Source organism: Ptychodera flava, chromosome 4 (genome assembly GCF_041260155.1).
Source record: "Ptychodera flava strain L36383 chromosome 4, AS_Pfla_20210202, whole genome shotgun sequence".
Lineage (NCBI taxonomy): Eukaryota > Metazoa > Hemichordata > Enteropneusta > Ptychoderidae > Ptychodera > Ptychodera flava.
The window spans coordinates 7,922,223-7,941,185 of NC_091931.1; the positions used below are offsets into that span (position 1 = coordinate 7,922,223).

Here is an 18,963-nt window from a genome sequence, read left to right on the forward strand (position 1 = left end):
TATAAATGTCACCATGACAACAATGAAAATGCTAGTTACCATTGTACATTTCATGTACTGTCATTCATCAACATAATGCCATGTAGCAACTTCACTAAACTGTGTTGTCATGACGTTTCTATCTGGTTGATAAACTTTGTGGAAAGAGTGTTTCAATAATCACTGATACAGCTTCAGCATCCCATGGTAAATTGTCCATTACCATCTATTTCCACAACACATGGAGAAGTAAACGGACCACGAATCTTGTATGCTGAAAAAGTTTTTGTTGATAATTCATCGGCTTTCAATGCCATACTATATGAATTTTGAAAATGTGTATCAGTGACATACTATACTGAATTAAATGTACCTAGGGAATTATGATGAAACCTCAAATCAATGTAACATATGATATGTTCAAAGTATCTCAGGATTTTGTCCTGAAAATATTGAATATAGTTTCAGCATCCAATTATCTGCACAGATAACTAGCTCTACATTTCCAGTAAAAATGATCTCATTAAGAATATCATTATTGGATCATGCCTCTCATCTTTCCTGTAAAGGCTCTACAATACTAACAATATCAATTCATTAGACTAGTACATATTATTGCAAGGAATGCCTTATTTTCAAGACATGGCATAACATCATAAAATAAAACTGATCAATGCAAGATAAAAAGATGACAGAGGTAAAATATAAAAATCCATAAGTTTTAAACAATGAGTGGCATATTCTGCACTATAAAAACCAGAGTCTGTACATATTTCAATCACGGTCCGTACATGTTTCAATGTACTTTGTATTGAGAGCCTTGAAGGTCCTTTCAAGGATTAACATTAAAAATGCACAAACCTGTGACGCAAAAGTTTAAAGGCTTTCATGATGTATGACTAAAATGCTGTCGGGTAGGAATGCCCACAAACTCTCCATTAAAATAAGTATGATATCAGTCCAATTATCATTTGATTCACAAATTTAGCTCAAGTATTTTTATCTCACATGCTGATATGTTGGACTCACTAACTCAAGAGATTCTAAGCTAACACAAGACTCGGTATCTGTGTCACTCTGTTCTGTGTTCTATTTAAAACCTGCCAATCAGCAGAATGTGAACTGTACGTGGAATAACAATTGTCCTATGTGATACCACTTATCTAATTTACATCTTACAAACCTTTGATTTATATTGATCTTAAATCAGTTGAAACAGTGTGCTTTCTGTTTCATCTCAATATACTAGTTTAGGTTTGGCTTACATTAATGAAATCAGGAGACTGCAAAAACATACACCAAGCAATTATGCACAACTTAGTCTCACTTTGTAAGTTTGTCAACTGCAATCGTATTTTGAAAATATTTCTCATATACTGGCATAAATTCACATGTAATAAAGCAATCCCTTATGCAAGTGCAGAACTTAATGAGAAGCCAATTTTGAAAGATGAAGTGTGGCAAATTTAATTATTTGCAACAACAATCACACTCAGAGTAATTGCAAGCCATGCACATACATGATGCCCACAGCTTTTACAAACAACATGCTTTCATTACATCTATTGTTATGTAGGTCATTTCCCCCACACTCATCATGACCTGAGTTCAATTAGTCTAGAACATTCCCAAGGTCACTGCCCTTAATGACCTCACAACCTTGAATTCAATTAGTCATGTTTGGAATGTTCTGGAAAGTTGATTAGTTGTGTAAGGGAGATAATTTTAGAACTGTAATTAGCATGTCAATAAAAGTTCTAGATTGTTCTTATATGCCTTTATAAAAGGGACGCGCTCAGCTTCCAGTCAGACTTTTGGGATCGTGTCTCTTGTGTGTTACTAAACTCCAGCAGTAGTCATTCTCAAGACTTTTCAAGACCTTCACTGTCAACGCTGGATTATACTGTGGACTTTGTGCAGCTGCAAGCCTGCAAGGACTGTTCATTCATTCAACTGACTGTTACAACTCTGAGACTGGAGCTTTGCCGTCCCAGCTGAGATAAGTAGTCTGTACACTTTTAAAGCTTGTACTCTATCCCTGACTTAGCAATTAGTTTTTTTTTTCGTAATAAATTTTGTTTAAACGTTAACTGCTGAGTTCACCCTTTTGTTCGTTTTCTCTGCACGTAACAAATTGGGGGCTTGTCCGGGATACGAATATTTTGAGCCGTTTGACAACATTTTGACAGCCTTTTCAAAACTACTGTATACTGTGAACTCAGCAAAATTCAATCATGGCGGAATTCAAGCCAGACGAATTTATGGATGACCTTGATCAGGACACATTTAATTCCCTCAGAAAAGACAACCTCATTGCACTGGCCAATTTCCTTAAAGTAGATGTCAAAAGATCTATGCGCAAGCGAGAAATTCAATTCAAGATTGCAAAACATTTAGTTAATTCTGGCCATTTTGAAGAGTCTGCCTTAAAAGATTATGAGCCTGAGTCTTCCTTCGAACTCAAAAAATTAGAATTAGAAATTCAGGCAGATTTGGAGCTTAAAAAATTGGCATTAGAAAAAGAAAAAATACAAATGCAATTACAAATGAAAGAAAAAGAATTGCAAATGGAAGAAAGACAAAGGGAGAAAGAAAGAGAGGAAAAAGAAAAGGAAAGAGAATTAGCAGAACACCGACTGCAGTTAGAAATAAAACGTTTAGAGCTTGGACAGTCAGGAAAATTCTTCCCTTCAGACAAGTTTGACATCACTAAGCATTTCAGGTTAGTTCCCCCTTTCCAAGAAAAGGATGTTGATAAATATTTCCTTCATTTTGAGAAAATTGCTCAGAGTCTGAATTGGCCTAAGGAGTCCTGGTCTATGCTTTTGCAGAGTGCTTTGGTGGGTAAAGCCAGAGAAATTTACATTCAGTTGTCAGTAGAGCAGGCTTCAGATTATGATTCTGTGAAGGAATTAATTCTCAAGGGCTATGAGTTGGTGCCTGAAGCTTACCGTCAGAAATTTAGGGATTGTGAGAAGGTGAAGGATCAAACTTATGTTGAATTTGCTCGAACAAAAGAACAACTGTTTGATCGTTGGTGCTCTTCTGAAAAGGTCAGTCAGAATTATGACAAATTACGACAGCTTGTTTTGATTGAAGAATTTAAAAGGTGCATCCGGAGTAACATCAAGACATTTTATCAATGAACAAAAGGCAGATACATGGAGGTTGCTGCACGTTTGGCCGATGATTATTCATTGACCCACAAATCTTCATTTCTCAGCAAACCATCCCAGTCCTTTTCATACAGAAACAATGCAGGTAAATTTAACTCCTCCTTTTCATCCAAGAATTTTTCAAAGGACAGTAGAAAATCAAATGACAACAGTTCACAGAGTTCAAGTAACACTCCCACATCATCAGATCCCAAGTCTCAATCTCCTTCTGACAAACAGTTTGGTACACTTTCTTGTAATTATTGTAAGAAAGACGGCCATTTAATGTCAGATTGTTTCAAATTGAAAAGAAAACGTGAAGGTCAAAGTGGTCAAAGTGGATCTAAGCCCACCGGCTTTATTTCTTCATCAACTCAATTAGAGTCTAATAATGTGTGTAACACATTTTCTGAGGTTAAACCCCTCTCATCCCAATTAATGAGGTCAAGGTCAATTCTTCTCAAGATAGCATTATGGGTATTTTCGAGCCATTTATTCATAATGGTTTTATATCACTTTCTAGTGATTTTCTCTTCCGCTACCCCTGTCAAAATTTTAAGAGATACCGGGGCTTCCCAGTCTCTTTTGTTGGCAGATACCCTGCCGTTTTCTGAAAAGTCATTTTCAGGTTCTAAAGTTCTTATTAAGGGGGTAGATTGCAATGACTACATTCCTGTTCCTCTCCATAATGTCTATTTGTCTTCGGACTTTGTTTCTGGACCTGTGGCTTTAGGTATTAGGCCTTTTTTGCCTTTTGAAGGGATTCACCTTCTTCTTGGAAACGACCTTGCTGGGGACAAGGTCATTACTAATCCACTTGTGACTGATAATCCTAGTTTAGATCAGGATCCAGAGCCAATTGAACAAGAGATACCCGATTTATTTCCTTCATGTGCCATTACTCGAGCCATGTCAAAGAAAACTTCCGAGAATCAAAATACTCTCAAAAATAATGTCACAGATGTTGACTTAAATGACACCTTTCTCAGTCAGGTGTTTGACACGGATCATTCCGTTATCCCTCGTGGATTTGAAACTTCCAGTAAAACTTCTGCTGACCAAAGTCAGACATTTTCTAGATCAAATCTCATTGCAGAACAACACAAAGACCCAGATATTTTGTCTTTGTTTGACAGGGTAGATGATGAAGGTAAAACTTCAGATAGCTCTGTTTCCTATTATACAAAATCTGGTATTCTCATGCGTAAATGGAGACCTCCAGATGTTTTGGTTGATGACGATTGGGCTATAAAACATCAAATTGTGATTCCAAAGCCCTATCGTGCTGAAATATTGCGCCTGGCCCATGAAACGCCCTGGGCTGGTCACTTAGGAGTCAGGAAAACTTATCATAAAATTCTCAGTCACTTTTATTGGCCTAATCTCAGGCAGGATGTAGCACATTTCTGTAAAACTTGTCACACATGTCAAATGGTAGGAAAGCCAAATCAGACCATCCCAAAGGCCCCTTTACAGCCAATTCCTGCATTTCAAGAACCATTTAGTAGGATTCTAATAGACTGTGTTGGGCCCCTACCAAAAACAAGATCAGGAAATGAGTACATGCTGACAATAATGTGTACATCAACTCGGTTCCCAGAAGCCATACCACTGAGAAATATAAAGACAAAGACTATAGTGAGAGCTTTAGTCAAATTTTTCACTTTATTTGGCCTCCCTAAATGTGTCCAGTCCGATCAAGGCTCCAACTTTATGTCTGGAATTTTTCAACAAGTAATGGATCAGCTAGGCATTAAACAGTATAGGTCATCCGCCTATCATCCAGAAAGTCAGGGTGCTCTTGAGCGATTTCATCAAACTTTGAAAAACATGATTAGGACCTACTGTTTTGACACAGAGAAGCAGTGGGATGAAGGAATTCATTTTTGCTCTTTGCTGTTAGAGAGTCAATTCAAGAGTCTCTTCGTTTTAGCCCATTTGAGCTTGTATTTGGACATACAGTCCGTGGCCCACTTAAGCTCGTTAAAGAGAAATTCCTATCAGACGATGATGATTGTCTGAATATTTTGCAATATGTGTCAGATTTTCGTACAAAACTCTCTAAAGCATGTGAATTAGCCAGAGAAAATCTTGAGTCATCTCAGCAGTCAATGAAAACCAAATACGATAAAAACACCTCAAAACGGAAGTTTGAACCAGGTCAAAAGTTCTTGTTCTACTTCCAATTCCTGGCAAACCACTCCATGCTCGTTACTTTGGGCCATATCTAATCGATAAGAATTGAGTGATTTAAATTACATCATAATAACACCTGACAGGCGAAAACAAAAGCAGCTATGTCACATAAATATGCTTAAGCCATATTTGGATAGGGATAATCCTACTATAACTCAGCCTGTCAGTACCGTCAGTTCTGGCCATTATGAAGATAGTGATACTGAAACTGACTTGAGTGAAAATACTCTAAACTCAAAGCTGGGCTCGGTCAAGCTTCAGAACTCAGAAATCCTGGAGAAGCTGGAGTCTACAAAGTTGGCACACCTCCAGCCAGAACAACAACAACAGGTGAAAGAACTGCTCCATGAATATAAACACCTGTTTCAAGATGTTCCAACGAGGACAACCATCATCTACCACAACGAAGATGTCTGCGACAGTAATCCAGTGGAACAACATCCAGACGGACTGAATCCTGCGAAAGCGGAATATCTCCAGGAGGAAGCCAAGTATTTGCCGAACAATGACTTTATCGAACTCAGTAAAAATAACCGGACTTTGCCGTGCATACTTTATGCCAAATTCAGTGCCATTTCAAGTTTTCCAACAACAAATTGCAAGAAGATAGTCATGGGACATCCTGTTTGCTACTTTTCACACAAATTTAACAAATCCCAGAGAAACTACTCTACAATTGAAAAAGAGTGTTTATCTTTGATATTAGCTTTACAGCATTTTGAAGTTTATGTTACTTCTTCAAATCGGCCAATAGTGGTTTATATTGATCACAACCCTCTTGTTTTTCTGCAGAAATTTAAAGGCAAAAATCAGAGATTGCTAAGATGGAGTTTAATGTTACAGGAGTTTAATCTTGACATTAGACATATCAAAGGCAGAGACAATTTAATTGCAGACTGTCTCCTCGTATTTAGAGTTTATTGTTGTTCACTTTCAAGAAATTTTACTTTAGAGTACAACAAAATTTGAGTACTTAAATCCTTTTCAAGATTACATTTCTAAAAGAAAGATTTTTCTTTGAAAAATTTTCTTTTATGAAGAGGGGTGTGTTATGTAGGTCATTTCCCCACACTCATCATGACCTGAGTTCAATTAGTCTAGAACATTCCCAAGGTCACTGCCCTTAATGACCTCACAACCTTGAATTCATTAGTCATGTTTGGAATGTTCTGGAAAGTTGATTAGTTGTGTAAGGGAGATAATTTTAGAACTGTAATTAGCATGTCAATAAAAGTTCTAGATTGTTCTTATATGCCTTTATAAAAGGGACGCGCTCAGCTTCCAGTCAGACTTTTGGGATCGTGTCTCTTGTGTGTTACTATAAACTCCAGCAGTAGTCATTCTCAAGACTTTTCAAGACCTTCACTGTCAACGCTGGATTTATACTGTGGACTTTGTGCAGCTGCAAGCCTGCAAGGACTGTTCATTCATTCAACTGACTGTTACAACTCTGAGACTGGAGCTTTGCCGTCCCAGCTGAGATAAGTAGTCTGTACACTTTTAAAGCTTGTACTCTATCCCTGACTTAGCAATTAGTTTTTTTTTCGTAATAAATTTTGTTTAAACGTTAACTGCTGAGTTCACCCTTTTGTTCGTTTTCTCTGCACGTAACACTATGAATTACATTTTGATCGAATTTGAATTTTGTAAAACCATGCATGTAGTTGTCCTGTAGGAGTGTCTGATTATGAGAATGATTAATTTGTGAATGATCTTACTTCTTCTCTCAGTTGTAAGTCTAAAATATGACAAACAAACTGATCTCTCCGTACTAAAATTCACTGGATAATCTTGCTGGAGTTTGCAATCTATTAAGTGAGTGTTTGATAACAATGTGCTCTGTTGTCTTTTCTGTTAAAACCACACTGAGCACTGCTATTGGCAGTGTTGAGAACCTAACCTCTTTGCAACAAGATTTGCCAAAATTACATCTTTCTAAAATCTTTTGAAGTGAGATGTTTGTTATGTGATGTACTCTAAATATGGCAGTGGTTATAAAAACTGTTACATAAATTTCTTTCAAGAAAATGTTTTTTCACATCAGCTTAATCTTGATCATTTATTTCCTTTAGGTCCTTTTCTAAATCAGCTTCTTTCTCTTTATCTTTTTCTGTTTTGTCCACATTTGTTTCCAGGCTACTTTCTGCCTCCTTCTCTGGTTCATCTTTTGTTCCTGAATTTGTTTCTTTGATTTTGATGTCATCTTTGCAATCTGTCTCTGCACTGGTGTTCTCATTTCCAACACTGCCCTCAGTGGCCACTCTTTGTGGAGATCCTGCCTTCTCTGTCACATTCTCTTCATTACCTTTTGAATCAGTTTCTGGAGTTTTCCCCCCTGTATCAGTTTCTTGCATGATGTCTTCACTGCCCACTTCCTTCTTCTCAATATCATCCCCTGTGCTACTCTTCTCTTCTTTACCAACTTTATCAGCGATTTTTTGGTCTAACTCTCCTTCCTTCACAGGCTGGCTTCTCATTTCTTCTGTGGCTGACTTGGTCCGTTTTGTTGACTTGTTCTTTTTCGGTTTGCTTTGCTCATCTGACGCATCACTGATATCTTCACTGCCGTCTTCACTTTCAGCAACATAGTCACTCTGGCTCTCACTGACCTCATTCTCACTGACACTCTCTTCAGCTTGTTTCAATTTAGCTTTTCCTTTCAAATCATCCTTGTCGTCAGATTCTGCCTCATCTTCTGAAAGTTGTTTCCACCATGGTTTCATCTTCTGAGCCACTTTCTGCGCAGCCTTTCGTCTTGGCCTCAGTTTCTCAAATGCTTCTGTGGAGTTTCCCTCAAGGACTGGCATATCATACCACGATGGAACAAATTCTTCATCACTCTCATCTCCACTGTCACTACTGTCATATTTCTTTCTCTTCTTTTTCCTTCCTACCTTCACCTTTATCTTCTTTTCCACAGAAAGTGGCTTAGGTGTTGGTCGTTCTTGTCTGACGGTGGTTTCTGCATTCTTTTGCAGGACAGCTGGCATTGGAGTTGGTCTTTCTTGTCTGACAGTCGTTTCTGCCGTCTTTTGCACGACAGCTGGTTTAGGAGTTGGAGTCACTTGTTGGACATTCGTTTCTTTTGCTTCATTTTCATCATTCTCAAGATCGATTTCGATGACAACTTTTGTTTTACTAGTCTCACTTTTCTTCCTGGATTCTGCTCTTCTAGCCGCTTTGGCCTTAGCAAGCATCGACGCCATATATTCTGCTTCAGTTTGACAGTCCATGTCAAGATCACAGCCATCCTCACTCACATTTTCCTGTTGTTCATATTCTCTAATGATCTCAACTTTAAACCTCTTCGACATGGACTTTGGTGTTTCGGACTTTGAGTCAGTCATTTTCATTGGCTGGTAGATGAGGCAATGGTCACAAATGGCGAATAGCAGTTCCTAGAGTTTACCGCTGCGAACTCGTTTTCTATCACCGTACTGTATACGACTGTATACACTCTTTAAAGTCCAACAACAATGGACCTGGTCAGAACGATTACACTTCACGAGGGCAGTACGCACCCCTGTATATTCTGATCTCACCTCTGTCTGACACCGAGAGGGTCTTGCACTGTATGCACAGCTTTCTGCGTTCCCTCAACCTGAGCTGAGAGAAAAAACCTAGACTGTGTGTGACAAAGCGCCTGTTCTTCAATGTATTAAAGAGTGCTAGAGTCTTCTGGTGTCCTTTCCTTACTGAAGTGTGCTTTAAGATGGATGCCTGGTGGAACACAGCGGTGACCTGGCCTGGATTGTGGCTGCACACGCGTGTATTTACGTCTGCAAATGAGGTTGACCTTTGCACCGGAAACAGATGGGTTTAATATTTTGACGCTGCTAGGAGAGCGACGCCCAGTGACTTTCGATCGTTCCTAACAGTGAAAACAGTAGGTTGGCGTCTCAAGGTCTATAACTTGCCAATCCAATAAGTATCCCCGGACCCAGATCTCACAACACCTGCAGCTGTGCCTGCGGGATCGGAGTCGTTGCAGAGTCGCTGGCTGGCGTCATTGTCGCCAGCTACCAATTCTTGAGGGCGCTGTCTGGTACCAGCGACTAGTTGAGCGCCTACACAACCTGGCTTACAATGTAATTTGATCACGTACCTACAGTTAATAAAGCAAACAGTAAATTATGGAATTTTACATGGCGAGGAAAACGAGAAGTTATATAAAGGGGCATTTTCATTCAAAGATATGATGATTGAGGCAAAAAAGTTGTCAACTTTGGAGAAAAAATTAATGCACTCAAATTAGGCTAAAGTGGCTTTTTTTTTACGAAAAATCCAGATAAAGAGATCCCGAAATGGACCAGCTTACAAAAGTATTTCATAGCGAATTTTGACAAAAAAACTGAATAGTGATTATCACTATCTCCATCTCAATTTCAAATTCAACAACAACCGAATCCAAATGGTTTATGGGAATATGTTGAATACCTGGAAGTCACTTAAGCTTTAAGACTTCCAAGAGTGAATTTACCAACATCAAACCACAAATCTTCGTAGTGAAGTTCTGTTGTGCAATGACAATATAAAGAATAAAGGGAGTGTCTTCTTTTACGGAAAATGGTGGAACAAAGGGTAGAATTTTAAGGCTTACAGACATCTGGAATGATAACAGAAGTGACTTGCTTGAACAATGGGAAATAATTGCAGTCATTGTAAAAATTAGTACAAACAGACATGTGCAAGAGGAAATTAAGACAGAGTATGTAACACTCCTAAATTGTATTCATGATTCCTGGAAACAAATCATCACTTCAAACATCCATAAGGAAGAAAACTATGATATTTTAGACTTAGAGAATTATGGTCTGACAAAAAGTGATGTCAAAACCAAGTCCTTTTATAGGAGATTAGTAGATAAGAAATGGCATGCAGTCAAAGGTCAAATTGGTCAAAATGGGCTGAGAATCTAAGTCTCACTGACAGTTACAAAGCAACTTTATTCAATCGTCTTAACTCAACAGGAATTGTTAGCAATTCAGTAAATGATTTGGAGGATTTTCCGTAGAGGCCTAGTCGCGGGAAGCTTGGCCAAAACTTTTAATTTAAGTGATGGGAAATGCCATATTTGTGACCAAGAAGAAACACTGGAACACATCTTATTTGTGTGTAAATATTTTAAAAAAATCTGGCACAAATGTATTTCTTTCTTTGTTTGATGGGAAATGCCATATTTGTGACCAAGAAGAAACACTGGAACACATCTTATTTGTGTGTAAATATTTTAAAAAAATCTGGCACAAATGTATTTCTTTCTTTGTCGGAAAACACTACTTTGATAATATCAATATCAAAAGATTAGCAATTGCAGGAATGGAAAATGATGATAATGCAACATCTGATATTACTTACTGTATTACTTCCTTTGTAAAATACACAGTTTGGAATATTCGAAATTCAGTTACTCTCGATGGGATTAAAGTTTCCCTTCAATCCTATGTTATGCAATTAAAATGTTATTTTTCCTCATGAATGAATACATTATATTTTTTTCATAAGATGATGAACAAAGCTGGGGATTTTATCTCAAGTTTCCAAGCCTTGTAAGACTTGAAGGAGGAGGATGCATTTATGTGATAATCTCTTTAGTTAAATGACTGATTTTTTGTTCAGACAAGTTGCATTGTAATTTTGACACATTCACAGTTATGGAGATTTGTTTTAGTTGCCACTTTGTTGAAATAAATTTATCTTTGTCAAAAAGAGCGCCTACACAAGCGACATTGCCCTGTAGCGCAGGGGCCGCCGGGCCTGTACACAGCACAGTCGCCATAGCTTTTGGTTCGGTCTGCGGCAACTGTGGTACGCAGAGACTGTGCCACCGTGTCTGTATTTGCACAATATGCGAAACCCGACCGAACCCCACTTTTTCGTCAAATAATATTTTCACCAATATTTGAAAACTGTTTCTATTATCCTACCAAATAGCTTTCTAAGTTTACGGGACTTCAAGACCATAAGTGATGTGTGGTAGGATGAAAGTCTTGTAAAGAAGAATAAGGATATTGCGTGGTAAAAACTGTCTTAATTTGTTATCTGGACATCACCACTGAAAAATGAGTGGAAATGTTGATACAAGTTTAATACATGTCAATAAAATGCAATAGGGTCTAAATTGCGTATATAAGTAAATGTCCTGTTTTTGTTGTTAAAAGTAAACTTTATTTTTTCCCATGGAGTTAATATGAATAGCGGACCATAGAGTTCAAAGATCGTTTTAACCACCAACCACCATTTCAAATATCGGCAATTTTTTTATAACCTGCTAGCAAAATTTGCGTGATGACCCATAATTTTTATCATTGATTTTGAAGCGGAATGGCCCATCCTGGTGGATTACCATAGGCCAATCAAATAACCGTTACAGAATATTCGAAGTCTCACAGGATGCGACAACATCAAATTTGAACGAGAATTCGAAAGTTGTTCTAATACTTCCACTTCCAATGAGAACGTTTCCCGCAAGGCGCATTTTTACAGGCCGGGTCTTCAAGGTAAAACTTGAAGAATGCTAACAGTTGGGCAGCTAGATGAGAGTTCTGATCCTTACTATGGTATACTTTACAAAAATAGTATATGCTCCGTCCTTATCTATAGTATAGGTACTGACAGGGGGACATAAGCTTACCTGCGCCTTTGAATTGGCGTTCCATTACCGCTCAGAACGCTCCGGTTAAGGCGTTTTCGATAAGTTAGTTTTCTCGATATCTCCGCCTCGCCCATTCTCGTTCCCACTTGTAGGAATCACCATGACAATGAGCAAAAATGAAGGTAAAGAGCGACTACATGGCTGACCAAAACACCAGTGGTAATTTTAGACTTATTATAGACGGTAATGTTTGCCTTGACAAAACATATCGTTTTCCATGCCTGGGGTACGAGTATTCCAATTACAATAGAGATAGAGATGAGGGCCCTGGGGAAGATAAGCATCTTTACTGAAGCTTACCAGGCTACCCTCGTTAAACAAGGTTTAATAAAATAAAATAAAATAATATAGATATAATTCGAGACGGGTTAGAAGTCGTTAAGACACGAAGTGCAATTTTAGATGCCGATAACAACAAATCTGTCTTCAATATTTTATCTTACAGCTCTGTAGAGTTGGAAAAAGAAGCAAAAATACACCAAACCAACCCGACAAGTTAGATAATTACTCATCAATACGGTAGGCCTAAACGAAAGGTCTGTGTCTATTTATATTGAAACGGTGTCAACGCAGATACTTTTCAGTGAGAACAACCGGTTTCCTCGAAACAATGGCACAACTTTCCTCCCCGTGGTTTGGTCTATTTTATTGTGCAAACCTGTTCCGCAGGACCATACGAATCATTGTCGATATTTATAGGTTTCCAGGTTCAGTTATCGACAGAATAGGCGATCTCAATGCTCGGATTGTCGCCCTGGAATCGGAACTTGCAGACCAATGTGACAGAATCTCAGAGATGCAATCTTACATCGACCGTCGTTTTGCAGAAATTAAACAGCAGCACGATGGTCTTGTTGCACGCATGAGGACGCTTGACAGAGAGGCGGCCCATGCTTCTGTTCAACATGATTGCTTGGAAGATAACGTGAGGAAGTTGAGGATGGAATACCGGGAAATGAAACTGTCAACTAAAAGTGATGTCAGAAAACTACTGCTCAGGGTCGAAGAATTTCTTGGAAAAAAAGACAGAGGAGAAAACGCCCAGCCATCAACGGACAGACAATCTGCAAGTATTGGGCAACAGGAAACTCCAGGCAAAGAAACAAATTCAGATCCACCAAAGGAACAGTTACACGGGAATCCTGAAGATCATACGGATGCAAATCTTAGCGATCCATTCCAAAGACTTAGGGCTGCAAGGCGATGGTTTTACAACTGTGATTAAATATTTCGCCCTCTATTACGGTGACAAGCAATCTATACGGAAAGCGCCCCTTTCTATAGATGCCTTCAGTTGCATTTCGGAGAACTTGCTAACGAATCACATCTCAGTCTCACTTTTTGATGCTTTCTGGGTTTTAGAGTAAATGTATGAAAGTGCTATTATACACATTCAGAACTTGTGCCAACACTTTCCCGCGTATTTATTTTCGTATATGCTGAGATTGAAAATAATTTAGACATGTTAGTTCTTACCAACAATGCTTGTGTCATACATATATTCAAATTACGTATAAATACATAGATTACAAGGATATGTTTATGGTCAGCGCGCATGATTTAATTGTTTATGGTCGGCGCGCATCACTGGGAAACCTTCGCGCCAACCCTTGTTTTCTGTTTCTGTTCAGCAGACATTGACGGGAAAGAAAATTAACAACAAGTTGCAAGACAGTGTTCTCTTTAATATATATATATATATATATATATATATATATATATATATATATATATATATATATATATATATATATATATATATATATATATATATATATAATGAACTACCTCTCCCCAGCATTAAACCATGACTCAAAACAGCACTTTAAAAGTGACAGTTACCTATATATTTGGAAAGCAAGCCGACTCATCGGGACTAAAACAAAACAAAACAAAGCTGAAAAAATAGGCGTCGTCGCCCATTTTTGGAAAGAGGCCATAACAAGTAACATTCTGTGTCCCAAATACGTACATACATACATACATACATACATACATACATACATACACACATACATGCATGCATACATACATACACGCATACATACATACATACATACATACATACATTCATTCATGCATGCATGCATACCGGTACATACATACCTACATACATACCTACATGCATACACACACACATAGTTGGGGGTTTGAGCTACCCTTACATATCTGCAATTACAGAACATAAAGTAGACGTTGTAGACAAGTTTCTACGCTTACTGAGAACACATCCAAGCTTGAGGGCGCTCTTTCTGAAAAAGGCCTTGATTTTCAACAACTTCCATACTCCACTTGAGTAAAACAATGTACTCAAATTATTCACACACAAAAAAGGACCAGCTTTTTATTCACAAGTTGCTCTGTAAGAGTGAGCATCAATACAGATATTTTTCTCAGTAACTACAGGAAAAATGCCAAATTTTATGTTCATGACCAATAGTACAGCTTCGAAATCATGGGTAGTAGCAATATAGTACAAACAAAACCTCTTGAAGTAAAATAATATGGTAAACTATAGGAACATGGATGTAACTGTGGTAATTGTACCTTTCTACTAAAGCATTTGTTCTGAAAACAAGTGTAGGTATGAGTAGATGAATGTCAATGTCACTTCCAGTGTTTGCATGTGTATGCACCATTATTCAATTCTAACTGTGACAAATCGGATCAAAAGTCTTCTCAGAAGAATGCGCGAAATGTTCCTTGTCAGTGATACATGTAACTGTGAATTGGGTAATCTGAAGTCTTGTTCTGATGAACAGAACCACAAAAGACAATACATACATGGAACTTGTACCATGGTCCCTCCACAAATGTGCTTGTACAAAGTACCACACATATCATTCAAATACTATTGAATGCTTTCCTCTCATGTTTATTTATCCTCTCACTGACGAAACTAAACAGGCCTGAGTTTTTTGCTGAAAGTATACTTCACTAGCTAGATTAAAGTACACTGTGGTTGGATGGATTGACTGAAACATGGAAACACCAAGCTAACATATAAGAACTTACTTTATTTTAACAAACACTCGTAACCGACTTAATTCAAGTACCACACAAATGGATATGCTTCACAATGTATCATGTTATGTAACGCTTTGTTTTAAAATGCCGCATGTACATAGTCATTAACATAGAGTCTCTTCACTGCTCTCCACTCTCCATAGCTGTGATCTATCTAGAATATTTGCAAAAGACTGTTTACTCTACCCGCTCATCCCTAGCGCCAAATGTAACGGTCCAACTACAAGGTTGAACACAATACCAAGCAAACATTGGGCTGCAGTGCTAAAAAATTTCTCAATGCTGAGACTCACAAATACCAACTTTGTAATCTAAGTACTAGTCCTTACTATAAATATAGTAAGAGAAACATGAGTGCGTTTACTGAGATGACAGTAAAAGATAAAGCATTGACCCTGTGAATAAAATGACCATTGAACAGATTTTGTTGTACAAATGGAGTTGATAAAATCTTTACATTGCTGCATTATGTAAAACCTGTCTGTACGCATATGATGTTTGCCAGACCTACAAAGTTATGAGTTGGTTATCTATATCATGCATTTCTTACACAATAAAACTAATAAGTGGATTTGTATTCTTATCATACAAATTTATGATAACTGCTCTCAATGTAAAAGAAAACGGGGAGAAACAACAAACCTACATCTGGAAATTTTAAGAAAATAAACGGATAGCATGTACTGTTGTGGTGTTTCAAAATGACAATGGACAAAAAATTACCCTGACATTTTCATACCACTGGGCTCTTTTTCTCCTAAAGATGTACAGTAAGAGAAATAGACAACTTCAATACTTAGGACAACACTGTCCAATTTCGTAATTGACCACATTAAAGGTAATGTACATGCATAGAATCAATTTTTTTTGAAATTCTTTGTGATTATTCATACAATGTTTCAAAAATTTGCTTATGATAATTTATCTATACACTTGGAAGCTCTATATTTACATTACTTCTGGTTGTTTTATCTCTCACTGAATGCGAGTAGGATTATAGAATTATGAACTTTTCTAGGAAAAATGGTAAAGTGAGACTTAGTTTAAAAGCCATGGCGTATTGTACAAGGACACTGTTATTATTTCTATCCCATCCGTACCGTACACTCACAACACATCAAGCTACTTCTATTAGGCATTGTTGGATTGAAAATACTGCCAGTTTGAGTGAGAAAGTCCCCGGTTTTATCTTATGAAGGGTGCTACTAAAGAGTTGGTCAGTGTTAATTTTGGGCTCCATTACAAACATTAAAAGCTTGCAGAAATATTGAAATCACTAAAATATAAGACATTAACATGAAAATTTTTTTAAAGAATATTAGTACATTTTGTATATTGTACAGAAGCTCAAAGTAAGTTTTAGAAATCTATAAGCCAAAATAATATTGACCTTCAAACAAGACCAAATGGTAAAGTTTTCTATTCTTTCTTACTTGTGATATGAAACACAGGTTAAAGAAGACAACATTCTGCATACCAAGAGATTTTGCAAGACTTGGATGTTTAATGTAGAAGTCAGTTGTCAATCATGCAAAATGAAATAATTTTTGAATGGCAATACAGTCCACTGGTAGCTATGGGTAGTAACTTTTGTGCAGGATGTACTGTGTGTCCAGTGTAAGGAGTCCGTCATGAAAATGCCATACACATCAATAGATCTTTTTAAGTTTTGAACTGTTTTAAATATTGTCTATTAGAGTGCCCATACAATTGTATAATATGAAATACTACCACATGTTGCAAATAGTTCCTTATCAACATTGCTCCTTGGATAATATAAAGAACTATGTGTTGTTCACGTTACAAAATCAAATGCCACTCAACAGCATACATGTTTAAAAATGCATAACCTTAGGCTAATATTGTAATGGATTTGTCAAAGAGAATGGTGAACTGTAATATTATCATGTATCATAATAGAGGCCAATATTTTGGCGCTGTTTTATGGAGATACATAGTATGGAATTACTGCCTATACATGAGGGATTATCTTATCGTATGCATGAATGTATGTGTATACCAACTAGCAATGAATTTGCAACGTAGTGAATAACAGTGTGTCACATACAATTACCTGTAAAGGTATGATGGGACCAGGCATTGCTGTAGCCATGCTAGATCCCATTTATTTTCAAAAAATGTTTCTCAGATCGACATACCAAAGAACAGAGTTAGGAGAAAGGTTGAGGACCTGTTTGAAGACTCATCAGATTGTGAAAACTGGGTCTCTATAGATTGTATTTCAAAATTGGATTAGATGCTACTGCCTCTATTTATTTACATTCTTCACTTGGGATTTCACTGATGGACCTTTAAGATATTACACCAGTTTATCATTCTGACCAAAATTTCAAATCAAAAATAGGTGTGTTACTGTAACTGAGACAAATGGGTTGATGAAACGTGTAGATGACCATGAAGCTAAAGATATTTTAGACACATAAATGTTTTACTAAGCACACACTCAAGCCTATCTTGTCTGTCTCATGGTATGAAATCACAGTAGATACAATGCCATGTAAAAACACCGTATTATTTCACAGGTACTGTAAATGTGATTGGGCACTTCCATGCTTACTCTGATACAGATAATCTCATTCTACGTATATGTACACATGCTACACAGATCTAGATGAAAGACATATCCATTACTGTTTGCTAAGTTTTACAATATGATGGTGGATGTAAAGTGTCTTGACTCAATGTCATCATTACACTAGCGTTCCACTCTTCATTGAAGGTCAAGTAGCAGAAACTTTTGATGTCCTTTTCACTAATTTTGGTTTTTATGTCGGCTATAGCTTCTCGTTCTACTCACCAAAGTCTTAGAATGCTTGTTTCAAGTTAGTCTAGCAAGAAACTGGTAACAAAAGCATGTTAAGATATGCAGTATTTACTTTCATAGTCGACTCAGCCTGTACACATGTAGACTGCTTTGTTATTGCTGACAGGTGAATTCTATAGTCAGGAATAGAATTCAAATGTCAACAATAACAGTGCATTTAATATGTATAGATGCTGTGTTGACTAACTAAATAGAGGCCGTTTCAACATTCTTTGGGCAAACAATGACTTGCTGTTGACATACAGTGCAAAAAAAGTGAACTAATCATGAAAAGTTACAGCTATTGGCCCTTTAACTTTTTACTTTTCCTATACACCATCTATGAACAATCTACGGTATACACTGCAAATCTGATACCCAACTAAGTCAAACTCTAAGCATCAAAACCAGATCTGTGCTGTGCATCCATGATACATTCCTTACCTATAATGTTATCTAACATTTCAACAAGACCTTGAAAAACATGGTCCTCTATGTTTCTGCTGTCCACATTCTGTACCAAAGAATACAATTCTTGGACAAGGTGAGCTTTCACCACGTTAAGAATTTGTACAAAACTCGAATGCAACAAAGAAAAAAATAAAGCAACTAATTAGTAAAATTTTGTACAGTTCAAAGTTGCAGCTTAACTCACACCACCTATCATGTTTCATTGACATTTTTATTGCATGGAAAAACTTTGATAAATAAAATCTCTGTCAGGTACATACCAGGGGTAAGTACAAATGTATATTCTGTCAACAGAAATATCAGAAATTTAGTGTCATTTGTAAATTTCAAAATCATAGGAACACTTTCATCAAAGTACATAAAAAACAAAACTTACTTCAAATTTGAATTTGAAATTCTACATCCAAATATACATGTATGCATAATTTCAAAAGTAAATGCACAGCAATTGATACAAAATGAAAAGCAATGAATACACAGTACTTGTCCGTAAGTATTTCCTGCAGCTAATATTCTGCTCACGCTGGTCCTCACGTCTTGCAGCAGCTGTATGAATATTTCCATGCGTAAAATGAAACACACACTGTACAGAGTGCAGGTCATTGGAATCAGTCATTATCTGAAATTTTGAAAAAGGCAACATGACAAAATGACTT

At 37.1% G+C, this 18,963-nt stretch overlaps 2 protein-coding genes across 7 annotated transcripts in view; both read right to left on the reverse strand.

Moving 5' to 3' along the window:
* Window positions 1-7,375: 7,375 nt before the first annotated feature.
* On the reverse strand, window positions 7,376-8,677 carry LOC139130581 (transcriptional regulator ATRX homolog). Its single transcript, XM_070696330.1, has one exon. It carries the CDS (start codon window positions 8,675-8,677, stop codon window positions 7,376-7,378), a length of 1,302 nt encoding a protein of 433 aa, XP_070552431.1.
* Window positions 8,678-14,300: 5,623 nt separating this feature from the next.
* LOC139130805 (serine/threonine-protein kinase Nek1-like) overlaps window positions 14,301-18,963 on the reverse strand; it is a 37,757-nt gene continuing 33,094 nt past the window's right edge. For all 6 annotated transcript variants that reach the window (XM_070696601.1, XM_070696597.1, XM_070696602.1 and 3 more), the window contains one exon: window positions 14,301-18,926. In XM_070696601.1, coding sequence (XP_070552702.1) covers window positions 18,916-18,926 — 11 coding nt within the window. In that variant the 3' untranslated portion in view covers window positions 14,301-18,915. The remainder of the gene's footprint in view (window positions 18,927-18,963) is intronic.

What these genes read in the sequence shown, in the direction of transcription:
- LOC139130581 (XM_070696330.1), bottom strand. Translation starts at nt 8,677, where the DNA reads ATGACTGACTCAAAGTCCGAAACACCAAAGTCCATGTCGAAGAGGTTT.